The sequence below is a fragment of the Penicillium longicatenatum genome (assembly GCF_028827895.1).
Source record: "Penicillium longicatenatum strain IBT 33135 chromosome Unknown contig_3_segment0_segment0, whole genome shotgun sequence".
Taxonomy (NCBI): domain Eukaryota; kingdom Fungi; phylum Ascomycota; class Eurotiomycetes; order Eurotiales; family Aspergillaceae; genus Penicillium; species Penicillium longicatenatum.
In genome coordinates, this window is record NW_026643121.1 from 2,492,654 (window position 1) to 2,518,373 (window position 25,720).

The 25,720-nt window shown below is 49.9% G+C and overlaps 9 protein-coding genes across 9 annotated transcripts; 7 read left to right on the top strand and 2 right to left on the bottom strand.

The window, feature by feature from the left end:
- Positions 1–400: 400 nt before the first annotated feature.
- On the top strand, positions 401–1,027 carry N7484_006298 (seipin co-factor family protein; the record flags this gene model as incomplete). The annotated part of the gene is made up of 1 exon (XM_057116716.1): positions 401–1,027. The coding sequence occupies one exon, from the start codon at positions 401–403 to the stop codon at positions 1,025–1,027; it is 627 nt and encodes a 208-aa protein (XP_056972599.1).
- Positions 1,028–4,383: 3,356 nt separating this feature from the next.
- N7484_006299 (Ras GTPase activating protein IRA2) lies at positions 4,384–6,844 on the top strand (the record flags this gene model as incomplete). The annotated part of the gene is made up of 3 exons (XM_057116717.1): positions 4,384–4,602; positions 4,653–4,786; positions 4,841–6,844. Exons 1-3 carry the CDS (start codon positions 4,389–4,391, stop codon positions 6,842–6,844), a joined length of 2,352 nt encoding a protein of 783 aa, XP_056972600.1. The 5' UTR covers positions 4,384–4,388.
- Positions 6,845–8,240: 1,396 nt separating this feature from the next.
- On the top strand, positions 8,241–9,426 carry N7484_006300 (SEC14 family lipid-binding protein; the record flags this gene model as incomplete). The annotated part of the gene is made up of 3 exons (XM_057116718.1): positions 8,241–8,482; positions 8,578–8,701; positions 8,776–9,426. The coding sequence occupies 3 exons, from the start codon at positions 8,241–8,243 to the stop codon at positions 9,424–9,426; spliced, it is 1,017 nt and encodes a 338-aa protein (XP_056972601.1).
- Positions 9,427–10,103: 677 nt separating this feature from the next.
- Positions 10,104–10,972, bottom strand: N7484_006301 (uncharacterized protein; the record flags this gene model as incomplete). The annotated part of the gene is made up of 2 exons (XM_057116719.1): positions 10,104–10,658; positions 10,799–10,972. 2 exons carry the CDS (start codon positions 10,970–10,972, stop codon positions 10,104–10,106), a joined length of 729 nt encoding a protein of 242 aa, XP_056972602.1.
- Positions 10,973–11,348: 376 nt separating this feature from the next.
- N7484_006302 (uncharacterized protein) lies at positions 11,349–12,910 on the top strand (the record flags this gene model as incomplete). Its single annotated transcript, XM_057116720.1, has 2 exons — positions 11,349–12,446; positions 12,530–12,910. The coding sequence occupies 2 exons, from the start codon at positions 11,349–11,351 to the stop codon at positions 12,908–12,910; spliced, it is 1,479 nt and encodes a 492-aa protein (XP_056972603.1).
- A 275-nt stretch (positions 12,911–13,185) lies between these two features.
- N7484_006303 (uncharacterized protein) lies at positions 13,186–15,693 on the top strand (the record flags this gene model as incomplete). The annotated part of the gene is made up of 1 exon (XM_057116721.1): positions 13,186–15,693. One exon carries the CDS (start codon positions 13,186–13,188, stop codon positions 15,691–15,693), a length of 2,508 nt encoding a protein of 835 aa, XP_056972604.1.
- A 4,170-nt stretch (positions 15,694–19,863) lies between these two features.
- N7484_006304 (guanine nucleotide-binding protein subunit alpha) lies at positions 19,864–21,167 on the top strand (the record flags this gene model as incomplete). The annotated part of the gene is made up of 5 exons (XM_057116722.1): positions 19,864–19,990; positions 20,057–20,241; positions 20,298–20,461; positions 20,515–20,773; positions 20,826–21,167. The coding sequence occupies 5 exons, from the start codon at positions 19,864–19,866 to the stop codon at positions 21,165–21,167; spliced, it is 1,077 nt and encodes a 358-aa protein (XP_056972605.1).
- A 1,035-nt stretch (positions 21,168–22,202) lies between these two features.
- Positions 22,203–23,333, top strand: N7484_006305 (mitochondrial 37S ribosomal protein mS38; the record flags this gene model as incomplete). Its single annotated transcript, XM_057116723.1, has 2 exons — positions 22,203–22,551; positions 22,627–23,333. The coding sequence occupies 2 exons, from the start codon at positions 22,203–22,205 to the stop codon at positions 23,331–23,333; spliced, it is 1,056 nt and encodes a 351-aa protein (XP_056972606.1).
- Positions 23,334–24,436: 1,103 nt separating this feature from the next.
- N7484_006306 (H(+)-transporting V0 sector ATPase subunit c) lies at positions 24,437–25,328 on the bottom strand (the record flags this gene model as incomplete). The annotated part of the gene is made up of 6 exons (XM_057116724.1): positions 24,437–24,495; positions 24,549–24,652; positions 24,703–24,859; positions 24,942–25,071; positions 25,183–25,195; positions 25,312–25,328. The coding sequence occupies 6 exons, from the start codon at positions 25,326–25,328 to the stop codon at positions 24,437–24,439; spliced, it is 480 nt and encodes a 159-aa protein (XP_056972607.1).
- Between the last annotated feature and the right edge of the window lie 392 nt (positions 25,329–25,720).

Here is a 25,720-nt window from a genome sequence, read left to right on the forward strand (position 1 = left end):
TAAAAATCCGGCAGTTGCCCCACTCAGATACACATGAAGATTCTTACGAACGCCTAAGAGGTCTACTGCCCGAGGGCTTGGATACGTGGATCAACTGAACAACACGTAGCCACGACAGCAAGTGGCTCACACCGGCATCTAAATAGAGTTTCCTGTTTAACGGTCTTCCCTGTCATTGTGTTATTGTTATCTGAGCCTGTTTAGTTACATCAATGCAGAGTGGATAGCCAAATTAATATATTACAACAAGTTTACGCGGCGCCCCCTACGTCATACCGATCAAACGGTTGATATAGATCTACGTCCTCAGATTGTACGTTATCCCAGAGACCAAACTTACTCCGACTTACCTCAGTCCTTGATTTCAAGGTTCAACCCTCCATCCTCTCATATCCACACCATGTCTCTGGACCAGGTCACCGGCGGCCTCAACCGCGTCCCGGTAAACAAACCCGACGCTCCCAAGCCTACCAAAAACATCCCAAAACTAGACCGACCCGTGAAACAAGTCCACAAGCAAACCAAAGACATAACCGACCCTATAGTCCCAGGTGAATTTCCACGCGACGGAGGCACACCCCGCACCCAACATGAACCAACCCCCCCTTCAACCTTCACAAGCGTCTGGAGCGGGATCACGGAATGGTTCTCAAATATCGTCCCGTCAACGATGGACAGGTTCGAAGGCTTCATGAAATGGCTCGTGATGTACCTCCTCCCCCCGCAGAAGCAGGCAGAGGTGTACGAGGCTGCGATGAAGAGACCTATTGCCACAACGTTTATTATATGTCAGATGATCTGCTGTGGGGTTCCGCTGTTAATTTTCTTGGCGGGCGTTTTTGTGTTTGCTGCTGTTGCGCTGATCCTGTGGGCGGTTTTGTCGTTGTTAATTCTCGGGCCAGTCTTGTTGGTTGCTAGTATGATGGGTGTGTCGCTTTGGGGGTGGGGATGGATCCTTTATGGATTGCTGGGTTGGGTTGATCAGAAGTTTTTGGGGGGGGATGATCAGTCGATTTTGGATTCCTAGGATGCAGGCACAGGAGAGTGAGGGGGAAGGAGAGGGGGGAGAGGGGGGAGAGGAGGGAGAGAGGGGGAGAAGAAAGATAATTGAGGACGGGAATTCGTCCAAGGGTGGAGGGAGTTCCAAGGTTGGGGGTATCTGATGGTCACCTGGGCGAACCTTGAAAGTTCCAAGCCCTAGGGGTTGTTGTTGTCGCCATGTGGCAAGGGCTAGTTGTTCTAGGTCCAGGTTGTTGAGAAGAGATGTCTACTTCTATCACTGTCTTAAATAGTATCATGTTAATTTTCTTTCTCTTCTCACCATCCATCCACAGATTCTTGATGAGGAAGGTACACGAGTATCTGTTATTCTTGGATATGTTTAGACTGTGTTTCATATATACTTCGCACGGCTTATCAGATCAACCTTGCGAGTCGAATATAGTATACGGATGTGGACCCTTGACCATTGTTCAAATGTAAAACTCCAAGTTACCCCCCGTGGAATGTGCTACAAGTGTTTCCTAGGCGTTTCAAAGCTTTCCCAACCAGAAGCTCATTTGGCGACTCTCTCTGTACGACCTTGATCAAAAACGGATCCGACTCTAAAACCTAAGACCTCTTTAAGCGGGCCGTCCCTGGCACAGGATGCATATGAGTGTCTTGGCAAGTTTCAAATACCAATAATGTGCCCCTTGCGGTATCAAGCCTAGATTTCAAGATAGAAGAAGGCATTGCATCATGTCCAGCCGCAAGCTGCGAAAAGGCAACCGCCCTCAAACAACGACAATCACACTCACTAGCGTGGACTGCCGATCCAAAGCATTGCGTCAACACGCAACTAGCCGACTCGTTTCGAGGCTCGATAACTAGCGCTAAACTTACCTGGGTTAATCAAAATCCCTCAAGCGCTCGCATTGCACCGAGCTCCGAACGCGATGGCAGCACAGACATGCAGTCAGCCGACCTATACGCATGGACCATTCCCCACGTTGAAGAAAAGAATGCAGACAAATACATGTCAAGATGGGACGGGCACGCTCCGAGTAAATATGCGCTAACCCATAGAGATGATCGCCCCGCTCACGAGCTCCAGGAGGAGCGGCCCGTTGATTCACCATCTTTTTCCGCGCGCACTCGAGATATGCTACTGTAATACTGTGCATGCATTGCCGATCCCAGCCCTTTCCTGTACCCCTGCCTAGAAGATGTGAATCTTGCACGGCAGCCCCCGGCATCAAATAGGGGGGTGAGCTGCAACGGATCTGCGACGGAGCTTGGTGTGTTTCATGACAGACGGGATGGGATGCATGTGGCCCGTGTGGTTGATCGGCCGGGCTAGGATGAGCATGGCGGATGTGGGTAATGCCAAAAAAAAAAAAAAAAAAAAATGAAATCAAGTTCGTGTGCATGTGTATGCGAAGAATGATTTTTTGTTGCATTCCCTCACGCCACACTGAAGTATGTGCATAGAATTGTCTCAGACACGGGTAGACGGCAGTTGGAACGGGCTTAGGGATTTAGGACGTGGGATGGTTTCCCTGTAGAGTTCATGCTGCGGAGAGGGAACTCTCGAGTCTCCATCCCGAGTCCCACCGGATCCACTTTCGTGCGCATTTACCCCTGAACAGAAGCACTGACCAGGAATGCAAGAGCGTGCAAGGTTAGAGTCGAAGGAGGGGGACAAGAAAAAAGCAATGAGGATAACTACGTGTCCAGTGCACCCCCGCATACAAACTTCGAATTTGGTATGGTAGGAGCTTGGGACACTCGAAGGGCCCAGGGGTTTTATCTGATCCATTTGGAGTTAGGGACTGAAAGGGTTTACCATGTACAGCGACAGACGAGACATGAATGTTCCATGATGTTGCAGGATGCTATGGTGCCATCCTTTTTTATCTCGGAAAAGTGGGAGTTGAAGAACGAAAAATGAGAACAAGTCCACGCGGGCCGCACGATGTCGGATAAAGAAACCGGGCGTGCCAATCCGGCTGCGAGATCCGCTAAAGTCCTTGCGTCTGAGACACCCGATAGCGTCGAACGACTGATGCACCTGCAGTAGGCAAGTCCCCTCTATGGATTAGGAACAGTGGAGTTGGATAAGCATCCGACGTCCCCAGAAGTGAACCAAGGATAGAGTGAATCAAGCAAGACACATAAAAGCAAAACACAACTTAACTTGAAACCTAGTAATGCAGCGTCCACATGGAGGTCTCGTGGACAAAGCGTCAAATTGGTGGTTCGACTAGAATCCCCACTTGGAAGTCAGTGCGGCCCGGCTATGGCCCCTCCGGATGCAGGTACCTGTCCAGGTGCTGGGTCAAGGCAATTTAGATTGCATAGGCTGGTGGCACCGTTGCTTGACGTCAAGGGCGAATGGGGGCAGGGGACACGGGAGACAAGGGTTGGGACGATCATGTAGAAACCTTGGAATGGTAGATCAATTAGAATTCAAGTCTCCAATCTGGTAACATACTCCGTGAATTACTGGGCAAGTACCACTGGTACAGATGAAAAAGGGGGGATGTTTCGCAAGTGGCGAACGCATTACAATGGGCCAGGGGTAAAAGGGTTCCGTGCTAAAAGCACCTATACATTTCACGAATTTGGGGTTAAAAAACCCGCAGAAAAGAATTGGATAATTGATGAAAAATCAAAAATAGAAAAACACCCTACGCAGAAAGAGGAAAAAGAAAGAAAATACGAAAGGAAACTAAAATCCCCAAGATATGGGATATGGTTCCCCTTGCATAAGGGATGGATCTAATACGATAGGAACTGGCCGTCCTGTACTCGACAGCAAATCGGTAAATCAGGAAATGGAAATACTAAATCATAAATCATTAATCGATTAATCATATAAGAGAAACTTAGGAAATCGTGATGGTCCCAAGCTCCACTGGGAATCCACCTTGTCCTTGACCTTTTCCCCAGAACCGCCCTAACAGCAAACTAACGAAATAATAATCTCCCCCTCCGATCAGTTCTAATTCTCCCCTCCCTTCCACCCCTCCGGCTTCCTCTTCTCTTCTTCTCTCAACCCTGCCGTTGCGCGCCTCGCACCCACCGTGATTCGTCGCCATTCGACCGCTTTTCCCGCTCCCCTTTCCGTGGTCGCGACAAAAACCTTCTTTGCCGACCCCCTGTTGTGGGAGAAAAAAGAAGCACTTCAGCTCGGGGTGAGGTATGCGAACTAATTCACTGGCCGCCTGACCTATTCAGTTCCTTCTTGTCCAGAGAGGAAAAATAAACATCTTCATTGTCAGGAATTCTCGCCCTTCTGACTTTTTCTCTTTTCTTATCTACCAGTTTCGCGCCAACGACCTCGACAACAACGGTCGTCGGAAGTGCAATCGGACTTTCGAAGACCTCCTCTTCCCTACCACACAATGTCAGTTGCGACGATGCTGCAGCCTGCATCGAGAGTATCCCGAGCGTCCTCGTCCTCTTCTTCCTCGTTTCAACCCGTCGCACGACAGAACACCATGTCGTCTCACGATACTCGGTCGCTCCGCCAATCCAAGCGGATGTCAGTCACCGCGTTGTACCTGTCCATGTCCGCCAAGGACAGGGATTTGGAGATTTCGGATGATTTGGCCAGAGGTACGCCGTGAACCCCTGATACATCCTTGTCCTTACTGACTCCCGCGCAGCACAGAAACACTTGCGAGAACTGAAGTCCAAGATTTCGTCCCAATCCAAGAAGAACTTCGTGTTGGAAAAGGATGTACGCTACCTGGATTCACGAATTGCCTTGTTGATTCAAAACCGAATGGCCCTCGAGGAGGTAAGATTTGTTCAAACTCCCGCGGACGAACTGTCCACTTACACCAACCCTTAGCAAAACGAAGTCGCAAGCCATCTCGACGATACGGCCGACCCCCAAGAAGGTTTCTTTCCCAACGATGAGCGAACCCAGAAATACGGCAACCTCCTGTTCCTGCTGCAGTCGGAGCCCCGCCACATTGCTCACCTGTGTCGACTTGTTTCCATGGCCGAGATTGATTCTCTTTTGCAGACCGTCATGTTCACCATCTACGGTAACCAGTACGAGAGCCGTGAAGAACACCTTCTACTCACCATGTTCCAATCCGTTCTTACCTATCAATTCGACAACACCCCTGAATACTCCTCCCTCCTGCGCCAGAATACCCCTGTGTCTCGCATGATGACCACATATACACGACGTGGCCCCGGTCAGAGTTATTTGAAGCAGGTCCTCGCCGATCGCATCAACTCCTTGATCGAATTGCGTGATGTCGATTTAGAGATCAATCCCCTGAAGGTTTACGAGAGCATGGTAAAGCAGATCGAGGAAGAGACCGGCACCCTCCCAGATTACCTTGCCCGCTCTGTCACTGCCGAGGATGCTGCAGCGAATGAACAGGTGCAAGCCATCATTGCTCCTCGCTTGAAGATGCTATCCGATATCGCAAATGGTTTCTTGACCACTATCATTGACTCGGTAGACGAGACCCCGTACGGTATCCGGTGGATTTGCAAGCAGATTCGCAGTCTGTCGCGCCGCAAGTACCCCGATGCACAGGACCAGACCATCTGTACTTTGATCGGTGGCTTCTTCTTCCTCCGCTTTATCAACCCCGCCATTGTGACCCCTCGCTCTTATATGCTGATCGATGCTACTCCTACCGACAAGCCCCGACGGACTTTGACGCTAATTGCCAAGATGCTGCAGAACTTGGCCAACAAGCCTTCATACGCCAAAGAGCCCTACATGGCCAACCTGCAGCCTTTTATTGAGTCCAACAAGGAGCGCGTGAACAAGTTCCTGCTCGATCTGTGTGAAGTTCAGGATTTCTACGAGAGTCTCGAAATGGACAACTACGTCGCTCTCTCCAAGCGCGATCTCGAGCTCCAGATCACCCTGAATGAAATGTATGCCACCCACGCCCTTTTGGAGAAGCACACTGCGGCGCTGGCCCAAGACCAGCACTCGCACCTTTCTCTGCTGCTTCAGGAACTGGGAGCGGCGCCCCCACAGGTTCCTCGCAAAGAGAACCGAACCATTACCGTGCCTTTGTTCAGTCGGTGGGAAACTGCCTTGGATGATTTGACAGCCGCCCTGGATATTACCCAGGAAGAGGTATTCTTCATGGAGGCCAAGTCGACCTTCGTTCAGATCCTCCGGTCCTTGCCTCCTAACTCGTCGGTCGCGCGTCGACCTCTTCGGTTAGACCGCATTGCCGAAGCCGCCGCCACCCTGAAGAATGACGCGGTTATGGTACGAAAGGGTATTCGCACCATGGAATTGCTGAGTCAGCTGCAAGATATGGGTGTGATCGATCGTTCCGATGAGTTTAGTCTTCTCCGTGATGAGGTGGAGCAGGAGTTGGTGCACCTTGGTTCGTTGAAGGAGAAGGTGCTTGAGGAAACACGGAAACTCGAGGAGGTTTTCGCCACGATCCGCGATCACAACGCGTATCTGGTGGGCCAACTTGAAACTTACAAGTCCTATCTCCACAATGTGCGCAGCCAATCCGAGGGCAAGCAGCGGAAGAAGGAAAAGCACCAGGAACTTGGTCCCTACAAGTTCACGCACCAGCAATTGGAAAAGGAGGGTGTCATCCGCCGCAGTAACGTGCCGGAGAACCGCAGGGCGAACATCTATTTCATGTTCAAGAGCCCGCTTCCTGGCACTTTTGTCATTAGCCTGCACTACAAGGGCCGTGCCCGTGGGCTTCTGGAGCTTGATCTCAAGCTTGATGACTTGTTGGAGATGCAGAAGGACAGCCTGGAGGATCTTGACCTGGAATATGTCCAGTTCAACGTCAGCAAGGTCCTGACTCTTCTGAACAAGCGATTTGCACGGAAGAAGGGGTGGTAATGGTTATGCGCCCCAGATCCCTTTTATGATTGATATGAGACTTGAGTGTAGGGCCTACCGTGCCCTCTCTCTCCAACCTGAGATGCATCGGTTGGCGGTTAGTCTCGCCACCTAATCTTTTTTTGATGATATGATGGACCCGGATCTATATCCGATTTATACATGAACCGTCCATTCTCGACCGTTGATGAACGGAATGAAATGCTCCTCTGCTATGATTCTGACGCTCTTGCTCTTTCCCAGTTGAGCCATGCGTCTAGTGTGAATGTTGTTGAAACACGGACATATCTGACGGAGGATGATCAACGCTTGACCCGCTGGTTCGGGATCAGCAGACGATCTTTTGGAAAGACATTTCGGACCATCTCCTTTGTATTGTGATTTTGTCGTCTGCAAGTTATACCCAGTGCGTCTTGATTTATTTTTTGTGTTTTGTGGGTTGGTTCGGGCTCTTTTACGCCTGTAATCTTGATTTCTGGCACTTGGTTCTGTTGCACCCTCACCGCTCTGGCTCTCGGGTCTTTTGCGCTGTGTATAATAATATGTTTGTTTGTCTTTATGAGTGGTTGTTTGGATTCAATACCCGTATTTGTTTTTGATGATTTCCTTTGTACAGAGCCTAGCAGCAGGTATCAATGAATTTTGGGCTATACGTAAACAATATGGAGGTCACCTAGAATATACCTGTAGGCCGGAGCTGGGTAAAGTCGACAGTCAATTTAAACGTCATGATCTTTTCAGTTTAGGGCAAAGTTTTAGCATATGCATCGACACGACACCGCCTCAACGCCCCTCTTTGCCCCTCACCCTGGCATGTCGGGTTTTCAAACGTTTCTGGCACGGGCTTTTGATCTCGAATGTCATAGGATTGGGTCAAAACCTGGCATGTCGGGTTTTCAAACGTTTCTGGCACGGGCTTTTGATCTCGAATGTCATAGGATTGGGTCAAGGCCGCATACAGGGTTGGGCCGTTTGCGGACAACTGGGTTTGTATGCTACATGACAGTGACGTGATAAGTAGATCAACAATAGCGTTGTTACAGATGATTATTTTCCTCCTTCGATGCAACCATTTTGAGTAATAATCATACAAAAAAAAAGGAGTTCGCGGTCTTCGAAGCCGACAACTCGCCCCCTGATTTCGAAAGCTTTGACTGGACCAGCACCATTAATTATTTTCTAATTTATCTCTTGCTGCGATCATTTACCGGGTGAACATTTAGCTCTGCAGCCTAAAAAAAAAAAACGACTATTGCTCTCCGGGCGCTTGTTTACCGTGAGGCCGATCCCTCCGTGGTTTTTATCCTTGTGGCCACTTACGCCTCCCCTCCGCCTTTCCCTCCTACAACCATTCTTCCAATCTTCCACATTCGCCCCTCCCACCACATCATTCACCATGGCAGCCGCTACTGAGCACAAGTTGCCCATTGATCCCAAGTACGATCACTACACCTTCCCCACCACCGCCCCGGAAGCCCATACTGGTCACCCTGGCCACACCACTCCGGAGCAGGATGCGAAAGTCGTGCAGTTCCGCGCCGAGCTCGAGAAGGAGGGCTACACTGAGCGATTGGATACCTTGACGCTTCTGCGTTTCCTGCGTGCCCGCAAGTTTGTTATCGCTGACGCCAAGGCTATGTACGTTTGACGATCCTCTATTGACATTCTCCCCACGGGGAGTCTTGCGTTTGGCATGTGAAGACTTGAGGTCATCTAATTTTTTTTTTTACTAGGTTCACCAACTGTGAGAAGTGGCGCAAGGAGTTCGGAACTGACAAGCTTCCCGCTGTCTTCGAATATACCGAAAAGGCTGAGGTGTTCAAGTTCTACCCTCAATACTACCACAAGACCGACAAGGTAGGCCAACGCCACCCTAAGCATACTGTATTATTGGGTAGCTCAGGAAGCAGAACTAACGTTCTTTGGAATAGGATGGCCGTCCCGTCTACATTGAGAAGCTAGGCAAGATTAACCTTGACGCCATGTACAAGATCACCACTAGCGAGCGCATGCTCCAGAACCTGGTCACCGAATACGAGAAGCTGGCCGACCCCCGTTTGCCCGCTTGCTCGCGCAAGGCCGGCAAGCTGCTGGAGACCTGCTGCACCATTATGGACCTGAAGGGCGTTGGTGTCACTAGCATTCCCTCCGTTTATGGATACGTTCGTCAGGCTTCTGAAATCTCCCAGAACTACTACCCCGAGCGCCTGGGCAAGCTGTACCTCATCAACGCTCCCTGGGGCTTCGGTGCTGCCTTTAACTTCGTCAAGGGTTTCCTTGACCCCGTCACCGTCGAGAAGATTCACGTTCTTGGCAGCGGATACAAGAAGGAGTTACTCTCCCAGGTTCCTGCGGAGAACCTGCCCGTTGAGTTCGGCGGTACCTGCTCTTGCGAGGGTGGCTGTGAGCTCTCCGACATGGGTCCCTGGCAAGAGGCTGAGTGGGCTCGTACCCCCGCCTGGGCTGCCCTCAAGGAGGAGGCTGCTCCCAAGCAAGACGGGGCTGCCGTCATCGAGAACCAGGACCCCGGTTATGAGAAGAAGGATGTCGAGGGCCAGGAGGGTGCTCAGGCCAGCGCATAAATGGAATCATAGAACATTTTTCCCCTTTTTCACTCGTTAATTACATCCACTGGGGGGTCTTGATGCACTGCAACCCTCATCCCAGTTTCCTCGGGGGGGAAAAAAAAGAAAAAGAGAAAACACGATAAGTTTGGTATATCCTTATCGATATGAGATCCTGTCAACTGGGGTGGGATTTGCATCTGATATCCCTTGACAACCGGGTCTTTCCTGGAAATTACCACATCATCGCCGACCACCCCACCACACGACCCGTGGATTCCTTGCCCCCCTGCCTTTTACCCTTTACCTTTTGCGTTCGATTTAGATATCATGGAGAGTTTTACATGTCCTATTATTGCCTGTTGAACAAGCGACTATGCCTGCGCTTGATATAGAAGGGCGAGTCTGGGATTTCAAAAGCGAGTTTGGGGAGTGAAGTTGAAACTGGCTTTTGTTTATTTGGGTTGTACACACTGAGCACATAGCGAAATTGCGGAAGGAATGAAGTCCTTTGAATCTTTACAGACTGAATAAAGAGTTCCATAGATTCTTGTAATATTAGACAATGTAACCGTGGTGATCGGGTCTGTAACCCAAAAACGCCTCAAAAGAATAAGACATGGTATCATGATCCCTGGCACCGAAACGCCTCGCATCAAATCAAAACCTTAACGCCCAAACAGTCTTGTGAACCTTTACATACTCTCCACGACATCAGCAGCTCGTCCGGCCCGTTCAGCTTTCCCAACAGTCGTAGCCAATGCATTACCCTCAGAACCCTCCTCATCCTCGGCCTCACCTTGAAGCCGCTGCAAGGTTCTTAGAGCACGCTCATAAACCTCCGCCATATCACCATTCCGCCAACGTTCCGCCTCCGCCTCCGTACCGAGCGGGATCTGCAATTCCCACGAAGGATCCGGATGAGTACGAGATTGTGACTGGCCATCAACATCCATAGCATCATCTTCCTCATCGATATCGTCCTCCTTCAGTACTTGTATCAACTGCGCCGCGTAGTCTTTTGCCGCTTGTCGTGGCGCATCACGTCTCTGCTGTGCAACTGTCGTTGTGAGGGACTCTAACTGTGCGTACAGGGCTGTTACGCGGGATGCTAGTTCGGTGTCATAGGGTTCGTATTCGACTGTCTCGGGTGCGGTGAAGGATGCCGGGAATGGAAATTGCGGGTGAGAGGAATCGATGCCGTTTATGCTGATTGATGATGAGGCTGTTGTGAATGTGCGGTTTATGTACTTGAGTTGATATGACCTGTCAGCCTTGCCCCTCTAGCTTATCCGCTTTGGCTCTGGGATTGGTCTCCTTGTCTTGAGGAGCAACGGAAGAAAAACATGTTCATGTCTTCTCTTTCCGGGTTCAAAATTGTTCGACTCACATCATCCACTAATTCTCGTACGCGTTCGCGCATCGGATCTGGTGTCTCATCGTTTGTTGCGGAAGGGGGGAAATAGAGGTCGAGTTTCTTGCGTGAGAGCGCAACTGTATTGGCATACAGATAAGTCAAGTCTGCTGGGGACTGCAGCTCAATTTTGCGCTGGTGAGCGGCCATAGTATAGGCTGTTATGGTGGGAGGTATTAGAGTGATGAGGAGATTGTTTTTCACGCGTTTGGTGTTGCAGGTCTTGGCGTTCTGGTCCCCGCAAACGATGTCATCGATTGGTTCCAGCTGGAGAGCTTACATCTTAACTTTCACTACACCTTGTGAGGTTGTGTTCGTTCCTTATACCATCGCATTTGGTTTTCTTTCCAGCCCTTATCTCTTTTTTTTTTTGATATACTTGTCATTCTGTCGTCACTCTGTCCAGCAGGATCTGGACGAACCAGGCAGCAGTGGTGTAATGCAAGCATTCCAAGGATGATGCCTTTATGATCGACGTGACAGATACCGAAGAAAGCGTTGAAGCATATGCTCGAGCCTTTTCAAGATGACAACAACGACTATGGAGAATCCTGCTACTATATCCCTGGTGGACAATACTGTTCCTTCGCAACAGCCGCTAAGTGGAGAACCCTCACGACGAACCTCGAAACAAGGTCAGAAAGGCGGCTTGTCAAAACATATCAGTCGTACAGCGGTCTCTGGGCAGCTAGCAAAGCGCAAATATGCTAAATGGCAACCCGACAAACTCGGCCTTTCGACGGACACCGAGACATCCCCTAGCAGGGAGTCGTCGCAAGTGCGCGGGTCAGTCTCAGCAGATAGTTCGGCCGGACCGGCAAATGAGCCCAACCCAGTACAGCCAGACTACGCAACAGAAACCACCCGGGTCGACACATTGGACTTTGCTCCCCCCTCGCAAACCCAGAGCCTGACAAATGAATCTACCCACTCAAACGGAGGACCAGGCCAACAGTCCGATTCCGATAAAATCGCAACCCCCACCACTGAGCTAGATATATTATACGAGAACCAGCGTGGCTGGTTTCTATTCGGTGTTCCACGTTACTCCCACAGCTCACTCCTCAACTTCGATCCCAGTGCCTGGATGACCCAGCAGAAACGACCCAGTCCCGTCAATATCACGAATGCCCAAGTGCCCGATCCCAGCTGGGAATGGGCTTGGAGAACGTGGTATGTAGATATGTCGGGCGATGTCGACGAACAGGGATGGCAGTATTCGCTTTCCTTTGGATCCTCCCAATGGCATGGTACGCATCCGTGGTTTCACTCGTTTGCTCGGCGAAGGCGCTGGGTTCGGCTACGCCAGAAGATTCCGGAGAGACGTCACCGTGAACGCTCAGAATTTGAGAAGGGGCATATGTTGACTGAGGATTACTTTACTATTCATTCTTCCAAAGCGAGGAGTCGTGAGCAGAGCATTGCGCGTCTTTCGGCGGTTGAGTCGGGATATTTGAGCCGGGTGGATACCAAGGTAGATGAAGAGGAGCATTTTGAGGAAATTGGGGATATTCCTTCGCTTATGTATGCGTTGAAATTGGCATCTATTGATCGGGAGAGGATCGATGCGTTGAAGACGTTTGTTGAGCAGGGAGGGGAGGAGATTTATTATCTCAACGATAAGGTAACATGCCCCTGTTCTCGAAACTTTGGGGTATGAAATCCCATTTTCCATGGATGGTGGCTAACTACTTCGTGCCTATAAAGATCCCAGAGATCATGTCCATGTTCCTATTCCAGGCATCACGTTGGCAATTCGTGACATACCTTGTCGACATCATCCATAAATTGTCCACTCCATCGGATGATCCGGAGAACAAAGATGCCGACAAGATCAAGCGCAAGAAAGATAACCTAATTCGAGCGGTTGAGAGTGCTAAACAACATGTTACCGGGCCAGATGTCTTTACTCATAATCCCGGGGACCTGGCATCTGACCTCCTCGATTTGACACCGGTTTCTCGACATGATACTTTGCTGTCCAAGCGAGCGCAGGTTACTGGCGAGCCATTGCATGTAATGAAAGTGAAGGAAATTACCGGCATTCCCAGGGCCGCGGAAGTTGGCCACGAAGGGCACATCTATTAATACCCGGCTAAATAGCCGACCAGCACATTCGGTTGTTTCTTTTGACATGTATTAGCTACGTACACGACCTCAGCATCAATTTTTAAACACAATGAATCTCGGCATTTTCTATACAAGCCAAGCGTTATGTAAATAGTCGCGTGCTGTCGGAACCTGGGCCACCGCCTTCCCTTCCCGCGTAGATTTTTCGGAGCCAAAAGATCGGACTTCTCAACACTTTGTGCTTCTTACCACCTCTGCTTCAAGCACCGGATGCCACTAGTGCACCGATCCATATGCTCTCGAGTGGCCACCCGTGTCTAAGAAGGCGCCTTTCTGCCGTCTTGGACACTGTCGCGGCCGGCCCCGAAGATCCTCTCCTCTTCCTCTACCCCCGATGGGCCGCCTCTGCCCTGCAGCAACGACGACCGATCGCGTCCCTGACGCCCGCGGCAGCTCCAATAAAAGGCAATCGAGCTCCTAGCAATTCGCTTCGTGCCACAATTCCTTCGTATGCATCCCCTTCGTCATTTCATCCCCAGACCACCCGATGGAGCTCCGCCGATGCGACGAGTCGATCTCCCAACAGCTTCGCTCCAAACCTGTCCACACCTGCGAAAGATAGTGCAAGTTTACCGGGAGATGGGGCTGACCGAGATGCCACTGAGTCAAGCCATGACATCATGGGATTTCCCGTGGGACTGTCACGGGAGTCCAATGGTTTTCTCGAGACCGCGTCCGATGTCTCCGAATCACATAGACGTCGTGGCAATTTAAGTCGCAGGGAACTGCGACAAAAACGGCTGACAGGCCAGAGGCAAGCAGCCGATCATACTCACGAAACAGAACCGGGGACGGAGTTCAAGTCAAGAAAGATCTTGATAAGCAAGTTATCCGTTCGAGACAGGAGAAAGCTCCGGTATGGAGATTATGTGAGAAGGACCCGTGGACAGGGCCTATTTGGAGGCTCTATGGATGGATGGAATGATATGAAGGTGTTATTAGAGGAGGTGCAGAACGATCCTCGTACGGAGCCCAAGAAAAGCACCAGATCCAAGGAGCTGCAAATCCCCGAAGAGACGGTAGCGCTTCTTGCTGGTATCATGGATACGAGTATGAAGGAGAATATCTGGTACGTGCATGTACGGAACGGGTGTAAGGTACAAATCTTGCACCCGAGGGAGGGTGACGGAGCCAACCGTAAGGCCATCTTGACCGGATCGGAGCACGTAATGGAGCTCGTCGAAGCACGTATCAGAAGTGCTCAAACTGCACAGGATTCTGGAGACCCTCTGGCCGATATTAGGAAGCCGCCGGTCCCCATGTTCATGGAGAGAGAAGTCCTCTCACGCAAAAACATTCCAGCTCCATTGATTCGCGGAGTTTGGAGCTGGCAGCGCCATGCCGAAGTACCACTCACGCTTAAGGATGTCCTTGCGTTGCGCTCGTCTCTCACTTCCGTGAAAGAATTCGCGGAACGTGTTGAGGATTTAACGAGCGCACGCGGGCCACCTACTCTTGGTGCTCTAGCATCTCGGAATCAAAAATGGGCACCGCATGCCAATCAGATCTCCCGCCTGCTTTTAGACCTCTTTCGGCATGGTCAGCAGATCATATCTACTGCTGCGCTGAATCGAGCTTTGGAGTATTTGTGTGAGCACGAACAACTCAATGCTGCTCGATATGTCTTCCTCAAGGCAGAGCATGTCGCGACAGTCGATACTTACAATGTTCTCTTGCGGTCTGCGGCACGGCGTCACGATACTTGGGCGTTTCGCAAGTTCTTGAACTTGATGCCTCGAGCGAACATTCGTCCCAACCCAAATACATGGCTTGCGTTGCTATCGGCTCTGACCACTTCCAATGCCAAGGCGTCACTCATTACACATATGGTGCAGAACGGCTTCATGACTGATGTCAAGGTGATTCGAACCGCCCTTCAACTGACGATTCAAGACTCGCTCCTTGTACACCTAGAAAGCGGGCAGGACGTTGAATCATTCGTCGCTCTTATGGAGAAGACTCACGGTGCGGGTTGGTTTAGTTCATCCCTTCTTGGACAAATGGTCAGCGTAGCAGCGCGCTGCCAGAATTTTGCCGCCGTGGACGCGCTATTGAAGATTTGCGCCGAGCAAAGCTTTGAGGTTGACAGCTCTATCCTCAATCAGATTTTGCCTATGTGCCGTGCCAACATCCTTACTGCACTTCACTACACATACGAATGCGCCAAATTTCCTTCTTTCCGGTTTGTGCCTCAAATATGGGAGCGTCTGTTTCTCATTGCATTCAAAAGCCAGCACTACAACATCTGCCGAGTGCTGTGGCGGTATGCATGCATGGACGGATCGGTGACCAGCGACATGAGGAAAACTGTACTCGGCTCATTGACCCGCAACGCGTCATATAAGAAGGGCAATCAAATGAGTGAAATATGGCGTCTTGACGCCGGCAAGATTATCGTCGGCATGGACGTCCACTTCGAGGATTATAGGATCCGGAAATCCGTCTTGAAAAATGTCCCTTCAGAATTCCACGATATGCCTCTATCGTTCCTCTCATCTGGCTACAAGCCTCATGGCGAAGACCGTCTCCACCAGCTCCAGGTGGCCAAATACCTCGTTGACCGTGACATAAGATACGGTGCCTCTACCTACGAACCCATCAACTCTGTTTCTATTATGCTCCAAGCCGCGGCTGTCATAGACCGTGAGTGGAAGGGCATCCCGCGTCCCTTGACGTGGAGATTACAAAACGCCATCCACGTGCCAATCCGTCGCAACCAGAATTGGCACCAAAAAATATAATCATCGCAAAGGTCTGACGATCTTTCAACTCTTCTCCTCTCTTTTTTGGTTTTCGTCACCTAGCGCTGTCGTGTTGCATGAGATATCCTATTCAGCGGGTTTGGGTAGACATAGACTTGTACTATATTGTGTTTCTCTTCAACTCTTTGTATATAATGGTGCATTATTCAAAACAACGATTCATATTTACCTTTCATTTCTTCTAGCATCCTAGAGCTCGCAGTTTCCTAAGAGAACCTCCAGAATTTCATCTGCTCAGGCGAGAAATTGCAATATGCGGAGAGAATATAGTAAAAAGGATCATCTCATCACGCCGACCATAACTCTTTGTTTTCAAACACCAGTTTACCTGGAGTTACTAAACCTGCCCAACGATACTACCTATACAGGATTATTCAGGTTTAATATATGAAGTACACCATGTCGATTCCCAGACTCGTTCGGATAATTTCATTTGTGGCATGAGACGTTGCTCACCTTGAGGAGCTCGAATATCAAGATGGGAAAAATTCACTGAACAGAATTCTGTCACTGCCTAAATTTTTCGAGGGCTTTTCTCGACATCAAATTAGGTTGGATCATTTGCCATTTCAGCATTGGTAGACTGGTTTTCCGTTCTCCGACGATATTAGGTCTGTTGATCTGCTTAAAACGTCCATCGCCGCCCGTGCAATTCCATTGCACCACGATCTGGCCCGTGCTTTCCTATTAAATTTTTTTTCTCTCTCCACTGTCCACATTGATGAGATCTAATGTAAGCTCAATGACCGCCTGAACATATATTGGAGGTCGTAAGTGAGGGTATCAGTTGATTATTATAACCCTCAAGACAATATACTGTATACCGAAGGAATGAGCTATCCGTGATGCGATATCAAAGTACTGTTTGCATTCGTGTACTCATGGACAACAGGCGGAGTAACTCGCCTAATTTGTACTGAGCATTGATGACGTTGGTTTTCAAAAACAACACTAACTCCATGTCACCCGGGCACTATTCATAGCACAAATCTTTGCTCTGTAATAAGTTCCCCTAGAACGATTTAGTATAAGGACCTTGTGGCTTCGTTAGCGAGTCGCCAGGAATGCATTGCATTAGAGGGTCTAAATATAGAGATACCACGCAATCCCTGCCATCAAGGAAGAACCTGTGATGAGGAAAAAAACGTGTGCAGTACCGAAGCAAAGCCGAGCCCCCTGAAGAGACCGGGGTCTGGCCCGCTGTCAAATGCTGATCGACCACGTTTAATTTGCTACGGTTCCACCAGCGCCTTTCGGCTCTTTGCCCCGATGGATTCCCACTGCAAAACGGTCCTGGCTCCTGGTTCCGGAGAGATCAGAGTTCACCGCTGGATATCTCCAAGGGGTGAGCATGGGCTTTTTGGTGTTTACTTTTTTTGGTGGGTTTGACCCCCTGACGAATAATTGTGGCTATTAGACTTTAGTCGGAAGTTTAAGTTGCTGTGGCCGGAATCATTGATCGTCGCAATGTGAGAAGTCCATATGGCTTGGGAGTTTCCTCCAGACGTACTTTGGGAGGCACCGTTGGGGTGGGACCGTTAGGGATCGGGATTTGGAGTCTACAGGATACTAGGACGGAGTCGACTACGGAGTGGGCTGAGGACCTGCCATGAAAGGATTAGCCTTCGGGAATACTGGTGCATCTGATCTGAGAAGTGACATACTTGGACTCGAGAGACGTGAAGGTCGAGAGGAAACAAGTATTTATCCATGGAATCTAAAAGCCATCCCGCAAACCTTGGTAGGCGCCGTTTCTTAAATTTGGGTTGAGTGCGCAAGTGTAATGTTTACCCCAGAGGTACCTTTGTATGGTGGAACATCGTCTTGACCGATGCATACACTAACGGTGCATTGCATACATATTACTTGTGCGAGATTTCCAGTCTAAGTCTCCTTTGGTTAAACCATCATGCAATGCAACTCTCCTACAATAAATTAGGGGTTATCTATCAGATCGGGACCAAGACCTTTCGATCAAGTGGCCTGTGATAGGGAATATCTCCACAGACGAAGGATTACCCCTGCCTTAGCAGCGAGAACGGCACGGGTGAAAATCGTACCGAAAGTCATGAAACCGGAGAGAACGAACCGGAATTAAGCGTTTCAAAAGACGAGCTACACAGCCATGAGCGGCATGGGTCAGCAAGACAAGTCCGGGGTTAGTAAAAACGACCTGTACTGTACATGACTTCCCTCGGTTAAAGGGGAAAAGCGTTATCCACCGTTAGCTCATGCGTACAAAGTCAAACCCCAATCAGTGGATGAAATGACGAGCACGGGCACGCGTGCTCAACACGGAATGCATGTGGAGTTGGCCTTGACGTTCTCCACCTATTCTTGCCGAACAGGTTGGTCCCCGATGGGTCAAAAGTGGCTGTTTGGTCCCTTAAGGCGTTTCTTTAGCGAAAACATGTATCCGCTCTGGAGACGCGAAATCCGGTAACCTTTTCCGAGATTGGCGCAGCTAAACGAGGAGATCAAATAGCGTGAGAAGCGTCACTTCGCTTCCCCGGAAGCTTGGAAGGAAAAGAATAGAATCCCCTTCCATTAAAAATCGAGCAGGCGGGGGCTTGCTAACAGGGGGCCAAATGTAGCTATGTGGAGACTTGGCATAATCAGGAAGAGAACAGACTAAGCACTGGAAGCCGAGCCAGGATTCCACCGACGTTTCAGAAATTTCCTTGCGTCTATCCTGCGCACAGCCCATGCGGGTTTCAGCAATTGAGCGCCGATCGCTGCAGCTTGCATTCCGCATGGCGCCTTGGCACGCAGCAAAGGAACCATCGAAAGGCGTGGAGCCATTATCCACAATTTCCCTGGGCTTGGGAATAAAGTCGTATTGGGTACTCCGTCTGTATGTCCGCGTATTGATTTCCCTCTACTCATAGGAATATAGTCGATAGTGTCATGCAAGGATTGTGAGTACTGGAGAATCCATTGTTCTCGAACTTCGTGCACGAGGTATTGTGATTGGTCAAATCGAGGGAATGGCCCGACGATTTTCAATAGTGTCGCGATGGATCGGATGCTCGGAGGAAGCGACTGATTTGGGAGGTTGAGAAGGTCGACTGTGTCTATTGAGGACCTAGAGCTCAGTAATGTAAAATGTGATCCAGGTAGATGTAGATCAGTACTTTGGATGAACATACCTCGTACTTTGCGACGTACATCGAGTACGGTAATCTGATCATTGTATTTTAATTATTCGGCCAAATCAAAAAAGGAAATGGTTGGCCCCATGATGGTGGATCGGCCTAGCGCCCCTAGTATGTACAACTCGTTCGTACAGGAGATTAGGACTGTAGAAAAGAGGAAGGAAAATAAAAAGAGTCTTTAGTGAAACCTTCTTCCGTGAGGAAGTTGTAGAACTTTCCGGTTTTTTATTTTTTTCTTTCTTAGTGGTGGTGGGCCTTGTAGGAATCTGGAATCTGCACTCCGCAACGATACTGTTGATAACACTCCCAAGACACCAGTCCCGGTGCATCATCCTCCCCGCTTGTGGATTCCCCGTGAGACGGGAGAGATGTGCTACTGACCTTCTCAGCTTTCCTCTCTTACATCTCCCCTTCAACATTCCCCGACTTCTGGTGTTGGGTGCTTTTGTCACTGGAAACTGCCCATTTCCTCCCCGCGACCTAAAGTCTGGATCCCTCCCGTCGATCTCGCGACTCCGAACCTCCCTCCCTTCCGAAAAAGCCGTTTCGCCCACAGGTCATCAACACTCACCAGGTGAAGGACTCGGTGTCTCGGAGGATAATCCGGCCCAATTGGAAACTCGGCGACGACACATTCGCAACGGAACGTGGCAGGCCCTGGGTGTGGGGAACCCTTGGAAGAACCGATCGAAGCGTTGACAGGATCCGCCCGCTCATTCGTCGCGTGGGACTAAGCTGTTGAAGAATTGTTGATTGGTAGGTGACCACCCTATCACACCCCCCCTCCGCAAAGCCAAATCGCGCGCGCGTTCGAGAGCGCTCTTTCTCAGCCTCAAGCAGACGAGAGAGAGAGAGAGAGACAGTGTGGCGTAGGCGGCGCCTCCCTGATTCAGATCGAAGCTCCGCCCGGTGTCGTCGAATTGCCCCTGTATCCTGGACTCAACCGCTGACTATATTTGCGCAAATCTAGGATTGTCGTCGGATCCCTGAAAACATGGGTTGTATCGCCTCGAAACCCGCCGAAGCGGATAAGGATGCCAGCCAGCGCAATGCCCGTATTGATCGGGTCATCAAGAGCGATAAGAAAACCATGGATCGGACTATTAAGATCTTGTTACTCGGTAAGGAACCCCTGCTGGTGCCCAAATAGCTCTGCGCGCGATCAATTAGGCTGACCTTCCCACCAGGCGCTGGAGAATCGGGGAAGTCAACTATCATCAAGCAGATGCGCATCATTCACAGTAGAGGATTTCCTGAGGAAGAACGTCACCAAACACGAGCCGTCATCTACTCCAATGTGGTCATTGCGTTCAAGGTGTTGTTGGACATAATGAAAGCGGAAAACATTGATTTTGAGCACGAGAAGACACAGGTACAGTCATCTTTACCCCCCAACTTAAAAATTCACGCGCTTACCGTTCCCCCAAGGCTGTTGGAGAATTGTTAGACAAGACCGAGCCCGACGTCGGCTCCGACGAGGCCTTCTCGGATTTGACAGTCCGCGATGCGATGAGGGCCATGTGGCTTGATGCAGGCGTTCAAAAGGCCGTGGCGCGGGGGCATGAATTCGCGCTGCATGACAACCTCAGCTAGTGAGTCCATTATTCGCGCGCGATTGATCACGATTATACTAACGTTTTCTTAGCTTCTACGAGTCGCTGGACCGTATTTTCACCCCCGGGTGGCTTCCTGATAACCAGGACATGCTGCAAGCTCGACTTAGGACAACAGGTATCACCGAAACTTTGTTTGAGCTCGGCCAAATGAACTTCCGGATGATGGATGTTGGTGGACAGCGTTCGGAACGGAAGAAGTGGATTCATTGCTTTGAGGGAGTCCAGTGCTTGTTGTTCATGGTGGCTTTATCTGGATATGACCAATGTTTGGTCGAAGACCAGAACGCTGTAAGCATACCTTCCATACCAGTAACATGTTCAAAAGCTGACAGCCCTCCAGAACCAAATGCACGAAGCTATGATGCTATTCGAATCACTTGTCAATGGCGAGTGGTTCAAGCGCAAGCCCATTATCCTCTTCCTTAATAAGATCGATCTTTTCAGAGCAAAACTCTCCATTTCCGCCATCTCGAAGCACTTCCAAGATTACAGCGGTTCCGATACAGACTTTGAAGCTGCTGCGCGATACTTTGCCGACCGGTTCCGCGGCATCAACCGGATCCCAGACCGCGAGATCTACATTCACCAGACCAACGCCACGGACACCACTCTCTTGAAGGCGACCATGGACTCAGTCCAGGACATGATCATACAAAAGAATCTCCATACCTTAATACTATAAGGCAGCGGAATATTTTAAATACCGGTGGCCTTTATGAACGTCATTGTTTGCCACGAAGTCGATTGTTGTTTCTTGTCAAGCTCTTGAGCCTACCTTTTTTTTCTTCGGTTGCATACTTCGGCGGTTTTTTTTCCTTTCTGTCATCGCGACACTTCTGCATCCATTGCATTTTCGACTTTCCTTTTCTTCATGAGGCGTCTTGATGATAGAGTCGTCGGCCCTCTGACGTATCCTTGGGTCTGTTACGTTGCATCCCAAAAGTCCGTTCGATTTCGCCAACTAATGCCACGCTCCAAGCTCTGTGATGGTTTCTTTTCTTTCCTATCTGTTTCTGTCTATTTTGATTATGCAGGATGATACCACTTTTCACTTCTTTGTCGCTGCAAATCTATTTTGTTTACCTGACGACTGTATTAGTACAGGTCCTTATTTTCCTTGGTTACTTATAACTTGAATGAACTTGATATATTACTCTCTGGATCCCAAACTACAATTCATCCTTCTATAGAATCCAGGTAAGGCTTGGTAATACTCGAAATGGGCTGAACTTTTGGCTTGGAGGATTACGCCGAAAGAAAACTGCACATGGGGGCGGCACGGAGAGTATTCGAATTCTCCTCTACTTCTATGCGTGAACCATTGGTACATTACCCCTGGAGATTTGCAAAATTAGACAAAAAAGCCAAATTATCGACCAATCTGAGTGCGATATGCGAATATTAGCTATACATGTACTAGCAGCTACATCTGCACCCCATTATCCCACGTTGACATCAGAACACCAGAGTGGCCCCGTTAAAAAAGACTACATGTAGGGATATCATAGCTCAAGAGTGTATTTTAAGTTCACCAAACCTGCATAAGTTGTGGAATCACTTTGAAAAATGCCATTTGAGCCCATTGGACGCCACTTGAGTCAGGCACCAAATTACATAATCTCCGCATGATCAGAGACGCCGAGTTCCGGTCCGATGATTTCGCCTCCGAGCAAGATCATCTTCACCTTCTCCCCAGTACCTGGGTACCACGCCAACCATGTTGTCAACATCTATACGCCGGGCCGCATTGGCGCCTCTCTCAGGTGCACCTCGCGCTGCCCAGAATGTTCCCTCCACCGGTCTTCTCGGCGCAACCCGCTATGTGCACCAACGCCGATACTCCTCATCCTCCTCCAAACCTCCAGTTCCTCCTAGTGATGGCTCCCAGCGGATGGATACCTCTACTCCTGCTAAGAGTGTGAACTCTTCCAGCGAGAAGAGCAAGGCTGCCCGCCGCCGAGGCAAGGATGCTGGTGCCCGCAACGGATCTTCCAAGTCCAGCCAGCAGCATGCGGCATTTTCGAAGCTCCCCAGTGTCCCCTCGACACAGCACCGACAACCTCATGGTGAGTTCCTAACAGCCCAGAATGGCTTATTATGCTCCATGGTTGCATTATATACTAATCTTCTTGCCGTACTAGACGTTCACGTCGCCTCGTTCTTCTCCATTCACCGCCCGATCTCCGTGACCACCACGGTCCCCCCGACCTCGAGCCACGAAGCCTTCGAATCGATATTCTCCAAGAGACTCATGAAGAACCAACCGGACGATGTCATCTTCACCCTCTCTAACACTGTCCAGTCCATGGAGGGCGCTAACGGCATGTCCGAAGCTGAGGATCCTTTCGGCCAGATGCACGGTCGCTTCGCCAGCGATGCCAACGGCGATCTTCAGATGCTTGATAACCCGGAGGCACACATGTCTGTTGAGGAGCTTACTCGTCGTCTCCGCCCCTTCCACCCTCCCCCACCTCCGGTCCCCATGGACATGAGCGCCGAGGCCGAGGCTATGGAGTCTCACGAGGCCCAGAGCGAACAGGATACCACCTACTCCACCGTCCTCACTATCCGGGAATCTCGTCACGCCGACGGCCGTAAGACCTACGAGGCGTCGACTGGTCCCTTTGTCCGTGACGAGATGGATGCCCCCGCTGGTCTGCGTGATGAGCTTACCATCAACGCCCCTAGCTCCACCACTGGCATGACCTACGTTGAGCGTCTGCGCCACAACTCGTCCATGCATGCTATTAGCACCAAGAGACGGCGCAAGGTGAAGATGAAGAAGCACAAGTTCAAGAAGCTGATGCGGAGAACACGCACTCTCCGTCGCAAGCTCGACAAAGCTTAGACTTGGGGCGATTTGCGTTTCCATTTGTTTGGTGTCATTTCTTCGGTTTTCATCGGATGCATCTTTGGCCTGCTTCTTGCATCTTTGCTGGGTTGAGGGGGGTTAGTATCCGAGTTGTAGGGCATATCCTCTAAACCCTCCAGTACATTGCTATTCTACATTTCTGGTCATTTTTTTCTTGGCTTCCCCTATACTATTATCCTAACATTCGCCAATTTCTTTTTCTTTTTCTTTTTCTTCTTCTTTTTTTTTTTTTTTTTGTCGGGTCAGAGGCTGTGGTTTTGGCCGTCTTTGTCTTCCCTCTGTTTGGCATATTCTGCCTCTCATGCATTGCGGACTACCCTATAGAATCTTTCTCTTGATAAACACCATGTGTCTGAATCTTCATAAATCCCACGGTTAATACCACTTAGTTATAAAACCAAAATTATGTGGTAGGTTTTCAGCTGACTAGCCAAGTCTTCAATGTGGCATTCATAAGCTGAGGCGTGAGGGATACAGGGAGAATCCACATATCCTCTCCAGGACCCTAGAGTTATGGGAACAAGTAGAGCTACGACGTGCCACAGAATCCAGCATAATGCACATATTCGGGATTGCTATATCATACTGAATACAAGAATCCGACAAGCCAAAAGAAAAGACAAGAGTCCAAACCGAGAGTAAAAAGTTAAGAGAAAGGAGGGTCTCCAGCAGCAGCGAAACCAACAAGAGTCAACCTCACTGCAACCACAAGACGAAAGCGAGGAAAGGGTCCCAAGAGAGACTCGATATAAAGTACAGTATCCAGCGCGCGCATTCATGCAATGTAAGCCAATCCAATATCTACCCACATCTGTCCAACCGTTGGGATCCAAAGAGTCCCCCGATTCTACATACCACGATCAAAAGAAGAATTCCCATTCACAAGTCAAATGAATTTATCATAGCCGAAATCTTTTTCCATCTTCACACTAATCCTCGTACCCGACATCATGGGACGGAATAAATAACGCTTGTCATGTCGGGTTCAAGGTTCACAAATTGGCACGTTGGACGGAATGGTACCTCACAGGCATGAGTGAGGTACGCGATGTCCGACGTTTGAACGAGGCACTGCTCGTTTAACAATCGGCTTTAGAGCGAGAGTTCATGAGAAGAGCGACAATCAGTCCGTAAAGACCTGGAGGGAGATGTTAGAACGATATAATGAAGATAGCTTGAAGCAGAACTTACCCAAGACTTCAGCGAAAATGAGAATCAAAATCATTCCAACGTAGAGACGAGGTTGCTGAGCAGTTCCACGAACACCAGCGTCACCGACAATACCGATAGCAAAACTGCAAATTTCGTTAGCAAGAGCTCATGATTGAGCGAAACCCGGACGTACCCAGCAGCCAAACCGGCCAGACCGACGGCGAGACCAGCACCCAGCTGGATGAATCCAGTGTATAGAGGGAGCTGCTGTTTCAGGTCGTTGGCGACCAGGACCGACACGACGAGACCGTAGATACCAATGATACCGGCCATGACAATGGGGACAATGTCTGTTGGTAGTTAGCAAACGCATTCAGGTATGGCGAAAGATTCGCTGGATTGATGATTCTCCAGCGTCAAAGCTTAACGTACTCTTAACGATCAGGTCGGGACGGAGGACGGCCATGGAGCAAACTCCGACACCGGCCTTAGCGGTACCGTAGGCGGCACCGAAGCAGGTGAAGACGATGGCTGAGGTGCAACCCAGCGCACCGAAGAAGGGCTATTATAGATATCAGTCATTCCGCCGTCTGAAACAAAGCGGGTGCGAGGGGCGGTTATGACGAGGTCGCCGTGAGTCCGACTCGACAATGATCGACGGAGCTAGACTTACTGCATAGACGGGGCTGTCGAAGACTGCAAGTTAGCGGGAGTTTTCAATGCATGTGTGCCCGTGATGGGTGAAGCAGTCCGAAGGTCGGTAGCTGTCACCCAGGGGGCGGGAGCCGCGATGACGACGTACCAGAGTTCTGTGGCCATTCTGGCGGATGCTCGACAAGGTTGTCGAGGGGAATTCGGAGCTTTGGATGAGATGGGAAAGATCCGAGAGATATAGGCGTGGACCGAAGAAGTGGTTAGCGGTGATCGGGAAGGAGAGAGCCAGCTACGAGGTCAGAGGCCACCACGCTGGTGTTGCGGTCACGTGGTCTCTTGGCACGGCATCAGGATCCACTTGAGCGTATACATCGAACATCGATGGGAGATGAATTGGGATCATTGTACAGATCATAATACAGGCTAGCTGATATTGTGAGGAGTAACTGAGTAAAAACTTACTCACAGCTAGGAATCCGGTATATAGCTTTAGCTGAATACAACCACTTTCCAATATTGATAATGCAGCCTAGGAGGCTGGGAATGCTTTTCAATTT